The 11,125-nt window shown below is 40.5% G+C and overlaps 1 protein-coding gene across 1 annotated transcript; it reads left to right on the top strand.

The window, feature by feature from the left end:
• The first annotated feature begins 225 nt into the window (after positions 1-225).
• On the top strand, positions 226-10,868 carry LOC308570595 (vomeronasal type-2 receptor 26-like). The gene is made up of 3 exons (XM_081165520.1): positions 226-308; positions 8,599-8,714; positions 9,406-10,868. The coding sequence occupies exons 1-3, from the start codon at positions 270-272 to the stop codon at positions 9,716-9,718; spliced, it is 468 nt and encodes a 155-aa protein (XP_081021646.1). The 5' UTR covers positions 226-269; the 3' UTR covers positions 9,719-10,868.
• Positions 10,869-11,125: the final 257 nt, after the last annotated feature.

Below are 11,125 nucleotides of genomic sequence, written 5' to 3'. Positions count from 1 at the left end.
GAATATGTAGTCTTAATTGATAAATAAATGGAAGCATGGAAGGGGGAAAGATAAGTCTATTATTCAATGTGTGGTGATATTCAATGAAATGTGAATTGTAATGAAAATGATAAAATTGGGCATTTATTTATAGATTCTTCCCACTTCCCTTTGTAATGACAAGTGCCGTCCTGGATACAATAGGAAAAAGAAGGAAGGGGAGCCTTTTTGCTGTTGTGAATGTGTTCCTTGTCCAGAAGGGAAGATTTCTAACCAGACAGGTAGGAGATATGGTTGTCACAGAGATCAATGTGCCTTTGAAACTTAAGGTAGGTGTTTTCAGTACATTCCTGTACTACTAATTAGTTTAACAGTATCATAACTGTTTTTAATGTACAGTTTTAAAATGTTGCATCTGTTGGGATCTGTTGGTAAAGCGTGAGTAATAAATTGAATATTAGTAAGTGCAGAATGAATTCCACAATTATCCAGCAAGACTGACGTGACTATATTTGGTATTCAGCTAAGTTGTTGTGCGTGCAGAACAAGGCCTGTGCATGCAATGGAACCTCCCTGCTGTTTCCCCCCTGCAGCACCTAAACCCATTCTAGGTTTCCCACAAGGCTCCAAGGAATAATTATGGAGTTCATAGAGAATAGGGGAAGGAGAAGGGTGGAAGTGCCATTGCCCGAAGGGACTTCATTCACCATGTGCTTGGTCCACAGAGTGCTACATTGAAACCCACCATACAGCTTTAAAGGGGGGAAATAATCATGCTTAAAATGTGCATCATCTTGTTTGAATGATGAAAATATTCCATATGCAGTACAATTTCCACCAACAATTTAAACAATTGCTTTTCAGAAGTAGCCCAGTCCAAATTTAAGACATGTAGTAAAACAAGCTACTATTTAGACTTTCATGTTCTGATATCAGCAATTCTGGCAAGGGCCTTAGAAGGACACCAAATGGGTTTTCTTATATATCGTTTGCTAACTACTGGTATTGGAAGTAACATCTCTGATTCTTTATTTCACTACAGAACTTTATTGTGAGACACATCACAGCCAGGGGAAGCTGAATTTTCAAAAATTCATCTTCATTATAATTTTCCAATGATATATATAACAAAAAAATTCAATATGTATTACTTATTCCATTTTTATTAACCCCACCATAGAAAAATAGATATAAAGCAAAAACAAAAAGAAAAAAAATATGTATATTGAGAAACTGAAATTACATGATCTGAGAACCTATTAATCTCAATTTATTTCTTCAAATAAGTAAAACATGTGAATCAATAGAATGATTTTTTATTACTTATAATAAAAGCCACTCTGGGTGGCTTCCAACAAATGTCTTTAAAAAGTTGCGTCATTGTTTAACTGTTTGACATCTGATGAGATGTCATTCCACTGGGCAGGTGCCACCACCAAGAAAGCCCTCTGCCTGGTTCCCTATAACTTCATTACTAGCAGTGAGGGAACCACCAGAAGCACTGGCAGAGGAAGAGGAGTGTGGGTGGAATGCACAGCCCCCGGCAGGGTGTGCTGGGTGCCACGCCCCTGCAGGCAGTATACCCCGCCCCAGAATGCGCACCAGCCCCGTCCCCACCTGCTCTCCGCTCCCTGGTGCCGGAGCATGAAGCTCTTCGACTAACCAGAAGGCCCTCAGAGCTGGACATTATTGTCTGAGATGAACAGGGCCTGAATATATACATATTCCTATATACAGGGCCTGAATTGTGATCAGAAATGTGCTGGGAGCCAACGTAGATCTTAAGACCAGTGTTATAACAGCATGCTTATTAGGGTGAAAGGTGGCTGTGAATTTTGAAATTAGTTTTATGCTTTCTGCTAGTTCTTCCAGGGCTGGCATAGCTTCCCCCCAGTTCTGGCCTAGGAATAATGTGCCATATACCTCAAAACACCTTTTTTGCTGATATGTCACATCTGATGGAACTGTTCTTTGCTTAAAAGCAAAGATGGATAGTCTTCACATGTGAGGAGGTTGCAGATGAATGACAACCCTTGGCTAATGAACTTGGAAATGAGGAGAGATTTAATGCAGCTCTAACAATGACTATAAAAGTATCCAATTTTTTAAAATTTTATTCTAGATATGGATGCCTGCACCGAATGTCCAGAAGATCAATACTCAAACTTCCACCAGAACCAATGCATTCCCAAAGTCATAACCTACCTTTCATACGAGGAACCTTTAGGGATGACTTTAGCTTTGTCTGCTCTTGCTCTTGCTCTGATCACAGCTTTGGTGATAATAATATTTGTGAAGCACCAGAACACACCCATCGTCAAAGCCAACAACCGAAGTGTCACCTACATTCTTCTCGTATCCCTCCTACTGTGTTTCCTCTGCTGCTTGCTTTTTATTGGAAAACCTGGACAGCTAATTTGCTTACTCCGACAAACAACTTTTGGCATCATATTTTCTCTTGCTCTTTCCAGCTTGTTAGCTAAAACCATCACTGTAGTCCTGGCATTTATGGCTACTAGACCAGGATCTAGAATAAGAAAATGGATGGGGAAAAAGCTGACAAACTCTATCATGTTTTCAGGCTCCTTTATTCAAGCAGGAATTTGTACTCTTTGGTTGAGTATTTCTCCCCCATACGCAGATACAGACATGTACTCCGTCAATGGGGAAATTATAGCAGAGTGTAACGAAGGCTCAACTGTCATGTTTTATAGTGTCTTGGGCTATATGTGCTTCCTGGCCCTTGTCAGCTTCACGGTGGCATACCTTGCTAGGAGGTTGCCAGACACTTTCAATGAAGCCAAATTTATCACTTTCAGCATGATGGTGTTCTGCAGTGTTTGGTTGTCCTTTGTTCCTGCCTACCTGAGCACCAAAGGAAAATACATGGTGGCTGTGGAGATCTTCTCTATCTTATCCTCCAGTGCTGGGTTACTGCTTTGCATCTTTTCCCCTAAATGCTATGTTATTTTGTTCAGGGCTGACTTGAATAACAGGGAGCAACTAAAATCAGGAAAAGACTAAGTTATATGAGAATTAAAAACAGGTGGAACTCCCCCCCCCTTTCAAGTATGCTATCTGAATGGTAAAATGAATAGTATAATGACCGACACATACAGTACTTCACACAGGTTAAATATACCGAGAAACATCCTTTCTAAAGTTTTCTAAAGCTTTCTTGACCTGAAAATTATTCTCAACGATCTTAATAGACCTTTTCTTTGACATTTTAGTGAAATTATTTGCAAGTCAAGATCCACAAAGTGAAGTTGCATATTTATTCTCTTCATACTCATCAGCCGAACAGAATTATTGACTGAAAGAAGTATTCCAATAATAAATATAAAATAGAGACTGATGGTAATAATATTATTGTTATTTTCTCTCTGTTGGAAAAACGCTACTGAAAATGGTGGTTCATGGACCAGTTCCTGTATGTAAGCAATTTGCTGCTGGTCTGTGGTGATTTCCCAGGAATTCCAGCAGTAGGAAGGGAAGGGAAAGGGCAGCCAGGACAAGGAGGAGGAGGAAGAGAAGAGGAGGAGGAGGAAGGAAACTACCTGCCTATCTGCAGGGCCGTAGCTAGGGTGTGGCAAGGTGGGCCCCCAAGATGGGGCACAGGCAATGGGGGGCACATAATTGGCTAAAAAATATGTCCTTACATATAAATATTGATTATTGCCTCATAAGAAATGGTTTTAAATAGAGGGTGAATTGAATGGGTGGAGGGGTTGGGGTTGGAGGAAAGGTGGAAAGAAGAGCTAATTTGTTCATGGCTAGGGGGCGCAATGTGGACAGTTCTGCCAGGGGCGCAAGATCACCTACTTACAGCTCTGACTACCTGCCTATGTCAAGGGGGAGGGGGCTGGAGTTGCTGCTGCTGCTGCTGTTGAGCCTGAATTGGGAGTAGGAAGACAGGGTCCTTGGAAACATTGAGCCAGGGGAGGGAGGAGAAACCCATAAAGAAGCAAGGTGTGTCTGGTGGTCCCCACAGGAGTAGTTCAGCAGACTCCCTTACCTGGACCTTGTGTATGGACCTTGTTAAGCTGGCACCTGTACTCTTTAGTTAAGTACTTCCCTTCCATTCCCAGATACAGACATGCAGTCACTGAATGGCTGATTCATATTTGAATGCAATGAGGGTTCAGCTACCGTGTTTAATTGTGTCTTGGGTTATATGGGTTTTTTGGCTTTCGTGAGTTTCATTCTGGCTGTCCTAGCCAAAAAGTTACCTGATGGTTTTAATAAGAATAAGTATACAAATAATGCACTATTGTTGTGTCAAGAACATGCTGCAGAATAACCCCACAATAAAACACCAGTCTGGATGGGTGCGTTGTTTCTTTCCATCTATCTCCCCCTGCCCAAACAAGCTGACCCACTTAGAATATAACTCAAATTAATCACCCTTCTTAAGAGTCAACAGCCACCAAGTGTTACTGATGTTGGGTTTTCAATCTATGCATATTCTTATGGTTGGCATGTAAAGGTAAAAAAGGTGAAGGACCCCTGGAAGGTTAAGTCCTGTCCAAGGCAACTGTGGGTTTGCAACCCTCATCTTGCTTCAGATCGAGGGAGCCAGCATTTGTCCACAGACACCTTTCCGGGTCATGTGGCCAGCATGGCTAAACTGCTTCTGGCCAACGGAAACGCTGTTACCTTCCCATTGCAGTGGTACCTATTTATCTACTTGCACTGGCATGCTTTTGAACTGCTAGGTTGGCAGAACCTGGGACAAAGCAACTGGAGTTTCCTTTGTCACGGGGCCTCAAACTGCCGACCTTCTGATCAGCAAGACCAAGAGGCTCAGTGGTTTAGACCACAGTGATTGTAGTAAGAGTTATTATGCAGCGCCAAGTCAGCACCATTACTCCTTTTCATAGACCCAAGAGAAGACAGACAAAGAATGTCCTTTCAATGTTTTATTCACTCTCACATTTGTTAATACACTTATATGTAGTAAATCACTTTAATATATGCATCCTAGTTTCATAATCTAGCACTAGTTGATACACTATTCTTATGCAGCACAAGCTTAAGACTTGTTGATAGACCAAACAGCAAGTTAGAGTCTTACTGAACCATGAGCTTTCTGATGTTGTAGTCAGATGAGGTGTGATTCTCTGTCAAATATGAAACTCTGCCAGATGGGTGGGGTATAAATAATAAATGATGATGATGATGATTGCTGCTGCTATCAAACCTTCTCCAGAGAATTCAGCAGCATTTTTGTGTAAGTTTCTTCTAATATACTAATTGCAATGTAATTTCCCCCTAAAAAACTTTTACAAGAAATTTACCTCAATAGAATGCATCTGTATGTTATTTTCACCAACACATGTGACTTTATTGATGTATTGATTGCTTTTGCTTCAGTACCCAGTGTCATGATGTATCACAGGCCACTGTTTTGTTCATAATGCTAATTAGCATTTATATGAAGCTATTTGTAGAGCTTAGGATGTTTGGGGAAAGCTATTACAGAATCATAGAATTACAAGGTTGGAAGGGCAACAAGGGTCATCTAGTTCAACCCTCCGCACTGCAGGAATCTCAACTAAAGCATAGATGGCAGGTGGCCATCCAATATTTGCTTAAAAACCTCTAATGAAATCTGAATGCTCTGTGGATGAACTTAACTCTAGTACTGGTCAGATCTGAATCTACCAGGCTATATAACGCTGGCTACTTATTATTCATCAAAGGACAAAATAATATGTCAATGATTCTGGTGGAAAGAAAAAAAAATCTTCTAGCACTTTTGTTATGCGTGATACAACTTCAGAAGTCAACAACACACTGGAGAAATGATAATCATACCTGTTAATGTCATTGACATTCAGCACATGCTAGCAACACACTGTGTTCAGATCATAGTTACCATAACACATATTTAATGAATATTGCATTTATTTATTGTGGGTGTGATGAAAGTGTCATGCTGGCAATGCTTGGACTGGTTAATTTTGCCCTCTATATTCTATTGCTGGGCACAAGACATTAGTAAGCCTTTCCTCATAAGTGCCAATGAAATGAATGCATGGATCTGGTATACTTCTGTTTGCCCCTGCAAAATGACCTCCTAGAGGAATATACAGTGGTACCTTGATAGTGCTTCTATCATAAACATCACATGTTGTTTATTTAACCAGACTGATCCATTTTTGTTCTGCATCTCCTACCTCCCAGAAATTAATACAGCTCCAAGGCTTCAGCAAAACTTAATCTGACCTGCTTATTGCAGAATCAAGATCCCCATGTTCAAGGGGGAAGTCATTTCGAAACTATTCTCTTTTTCTATTTCCATTGGACAAACAATATCATTTAGGAAAAAACTCATCTAACGCTCTGTTCAAGGGCCTTGCCTTGCCTTAAAGTAAATGTGTCTCAAGTCACCTCAACATGATTCTGACACATCTTTTTATACAATATGTGAAGGAGCACAGCAAATAAACCACTTGCATAAGAGAATGGTTGAATTGTGGTAGAATCAAAGTGATACCTGCTCCACCTACATATATGTTAATACAAAGACAAGTCATTATCACATATTATTTTATGTTCATAGAGGGAGGAAAATAACATGGCAGAGTTCTTTTTCAACTTACATTCATTAGAATTTGTGCATATTATTCATGTTATTAAGTTGTGTGGTGAGTTCCCATCCCCCAGTGGAAATAATGACACAGGACAGAATTATTAAGGTTAATGGGCTAAATAAGGCCACAACTTTATTGGTTACAGGTGATGAGCGGTATTGGCTTAGGCATTGGTCCTAACAGACTATATCCGACTTCAGCCCATCTGCTTGAAGTCCAGGAAGGGATAACCACCAGTAGGGGAAGTCCTGCTGATGCACATCAACTAGGAACTCCCCCAGGGTCACAGATTGGGGGCGTTCCTTAGGCCATCACATCCATAGGCTTCGGACAGGGCCACAACCCCCAGAATCCTTTATATGGGGCAGGTGATGGCGCTACCTCCCCTCTTCCATCTACAGAGCAATACCAATGCATAACCACCAATATCAAGAAAGTTGTGGTGATTTGCTATGAGGTAGGCAAAAAAGCAAGTTGCTGGTGCCAATTTGCCAGGCCCCTCAACGGCGACCAACAAAGATCCATAGCAAGGTCAAGGAACGAAAACCATATAGGGCGGGAGGGTGGACAAAGCAGCAACAGCTGGCAGGCAGCAAAGAGGGAGATCCCCGGCTGCGTCCTGGTTCAAATTGGGCAGGCCACACCCCCAGAGCCAGCCGATTGGCTGGCTAGGAAGTGGCACGGCCGGGAATCCCCTCAGTCGTGAGTGGGCTGGGTTCCAGCTGCTGCGTGCTTAGTTGGGCCGTGAAACCCGCTACTCCACCTCCTCTGAAGGTCAGAAATCGCTTTTCTCTCTTTCCAAGAGAATAGAAACCACATTGAACTAAGTACAGGTGACTGATTCTACTTTGATTTTTGGAAAATATAATACCATACCCTCCAACACAGTGATAGAAAAATCCAGGAAAAATCTTATTGAATAACATATTCCCATTATTTTCTCATGAATGAATGGCAGTGGTTTTGGTTGTCACGATCTCACATGATTTTGCAAGACAATTTCCCCAAGGAATGGTGCCTAAAAATGTGTGTTTGCGGGCACTGTGCAAGATTGCACGACCCCAACCCTTTAAAAAGTGGGGGATTTCAAGAAGGAAAATTGTGGTGCAAAATCATGCAAGACCTTGGTGACCAAAAATGCAACTGGTCTCTCATGATAAAAATTGGGATGCCCCAATTTTTCTGAGACACTTGCTGGGTATGCCATACAAGTTTACCAGACTATTCAACTCCCACTGTTTTTCCAGTTGTTTTTCTGTATGTAGCAGAGACAGCAATGTCTGCAGATGGGGATATGATTATCACCCCTATAATTATGGACACATAATTGCCCTGCTAAACAAACTCCAGAAAATGTATGTTCAAGGCCTTGAGAAAATAAACCACAAGAATAGAAGTACTTATAAGAGTCTTCTCCAATGCTCAGAGCTGGCACAAAGCATAAAGGGCTGGAAAGGCCCTGTCATTCTGAGCTCTAACAGTTTTACGATAAGTTTGCAGTCTTTGGGTGTGCTGTTGTTTCTTCCAGACTAAACGTATTTTGAGTAGCTTGAACAATCTGCACCTCACTGTATCTGTTTCTCCCAGCAGTGCCTCACTTATAGATCCCCCTAATAAAGAAAACACAACTTCTGTGTGCAGGCAGGAAAAAAATGTACAATCTTGCAGTTAAGAACTGAGGTGCATTAAATAGGGGAGAAATCAATTAAAATCAACTAAAAAACATGAAATAGGAGCGGAGGCGACGGATGCAGTCACCTTCTTACACCAACTGATCAGTGTAGGAATGGGGTCACATCTTGTCAAATTAAGTTGAAACAAACACATCTGAATAAAAGTGGCATTGAAGAAAACAGTGAGGTGTGTCTGGAAGTAATTTCTTGTCCCCAAAATGCTGATGTTATTGATACTGCTGCTTGTTTTTTCCCCTCATATTGTGAGCAAGAGCCATTCAATTCTTTCCAGCCTGAAGATGCGTTTTGACCAATGCAAAGTAAGTAACACCTACTTCACTTCACAGGAGTTTTCTCAGCCAGGAAATCTTATCATTGGGTTTATTGCTTCTCGGTTTTACATGATGCACTTCCCTACAATTTCATCTGAACCGTCCTCTTCAGCACCCCAGAAGGAACTCATGTAAGTCACTTTCTTTTTCCTCTCTGTAGAATTAATATTTTTTATCTCACATGAATTAAGAACAGATAATGAAGCAACAAGAGGTCTTTCCCTCTCTTATAATCTGAAATGTGAGATGCAAATCATGGTACTTCTGAACTTTTATTAGATGCACTTTAAGCATAGGTGGGTTTGTTTATTTTTTACTAGATGCAAACTTGGTGCATAATTTATCACTTAATTCACTTAATTCTACTGATATGCTTATGCAATTTCTTTCTGGACACCTGATTTTAGAGGGCAGAAGGGCTGCCTTGGTGCACTGCTTCTTTAAATCTGTTTTTGCTCCAGATTCATTTGTGTAAATAGAGCAAATAAAAGAATATAGCACAAGTTTACAGTGTTGTGAGTTGAGGCCCCGTCCCCTGCTTTATGATGAAATAAGACACATGGACACAAGTATTGTTCAAAAGACTATAAATCTATCCAAAAATCCTTTCAAAGGCCACGTTGCAATGGATTTGCAGTAAGGGACAGCTTACACTGCAATTTGTAATGCAGAAAAAATTCTGTGCACAGCAGATATTTCCGAACAGATGTAGAAGATTGATGCTAATAAATAAGTAGTTCAGCCTGTTATATTTCATGGAGGTGATAAAAAATATGAGAAATAATATTCTGTGTGCTTCCCCCCCCCCAATTTGTATTGCAGTGTGGTACCAAAAAACTACCAGGAGGTTCTTGCCATGATATTTGCTGTAGAGGAGATAAACAAAAATCACCATATTTTGCCTAACATCACGTTGGGCTTCCGAATCTATGATAGCATGCACAGGGTTGTAGTTACTTCTAAGCTCTCACTGGACCTACTTTCTCCACGGCATATTTCAGCTCCAAATTATAAATGTGATCGCCAGAACAAACTGATGGCCATTCTTGGGACAAAGTTCACTGAGCTCTCCTTCAATATGGCCACTATTATAAGCATGTACAAGATTCCTCAGGTGGGTGTTTTTTTAGGATAATACTGAAATTGTGTGAGATATGAGCATCCAAAATGCTAAGTAAAGGGTTAATACTCACAAGGACTGCAACATTCTAAGAAAGAATCTTGTGAGGTCATATAACTTGTGCATGAGGCGGTTGTGTAAGTTGCTACAGTTATGTCAATCAATAACAGTCTTTTTGAGTTAGAGACACTGAGCAGTAGGCCTGTTCACTTCTGCTGCAGTCTGCCTCAAAGTTTGTTGGTCTGTATGAGTTTTAGTCTTAGTGATAAGCGGAGAGGGGGCTTGGAGGGGCATTTCTCCCTCTCTGCAGGTTGAGCTCCTGCACTTCTTTGGAGAAGAATATTAGACAAACCCTGAGACTACTGAGACACCTTTCCAGGAACCAGTGGGTTACACCCTAAATTATGTTTATTTAGATTATTTCAAATTAAATGCATCAAGATTGCCTTAGCTTGAAATATCCATTGATATGAACTAAGTGAAACTAGTTTAAGAATGCATCTAACCCATTGCTTCTAATGAGAGTCATTGAAATATATCCTGCTATGCATCTGCTGCTGCTGCTGCTGTTGTTGGTAGTAGTAGTAGTAGTAGTAGTAGTAGCGGCAGTAGTAGTAATTAAATTTGTATACTGCCCTTCATCTGAAGATACTATCATTATTTTTCCCTGGTAAATGAAATATTCATTTAACCCAAAGTAGTGGCTGTGGACAAAAGTAATCCATATTAGCAATGCATACCATTAATCCACACATTTTCTGTGCTTTTCGTATCATGTGTTTGCTTTTAGTTCACCTATAATTGTCTTGACTCAAGGGTGACTGAAAGAAGACAGTACCATTCCCTGTACCAGATGGTCCCTAATGATGTCCATGAGTACAATGGGTTGGTCAAGTTACTTTTGCATTTCAAATGGACATGGATTGGTCTCTTTACTATGAAATACATTACAGGAGAAATTTTATTGGAAGCATTAGTTCCCCAGCTTACCCTGAATTACATCTGTGTTGATTTTATACATAGGATATGGCCATTGGCTTATGCTGAAGGAATGATGGATTTGCTCCTTAGTGAATTTAATAAAATTTCAATTGTCATGACAAGCAAAGCCAATGTTTTTGTGGTCTATGGTAGTTCCATTTTGATGGACATTTTGATCGGGTATCTTGATATGGCACAACTTTCTATAGGTAAAGTATGGCTTGTGACAACTCATTGGGATTTCAAAACCACCAATGAAAGGAGGTGGAATATGCACCATTTACAGGGTGCCTTATCTGTATCTATACACTCAAATGACCCCCTGGGATTCAGGACATTTCTTCAGAGTCTAAATCCTTTTGAGGAAAAACAAAATGATTTGATCAAGGATTTCTGGGAAAAGACCTTCAAGTGCTCATTGAAAAATAATAATGTGGGTGA

This window comes from Podarcis bocagei, assembly GCF_964188305.1.
Source record: "Podarcis bocagei genome assembly, chromosome: 13".
NCBI classification, from domain to species: Eukaryota; Metazoa; Chordata; class Lepidosauria; order Squamata; family Lacertidae; genus Podarcis; species Podarcis bocagei.
The sequence above is the reverse complement of the archived record's forward strand: the minus strand, read 5'-3'. Positions and strand labels throughout refer to the sequence as shown.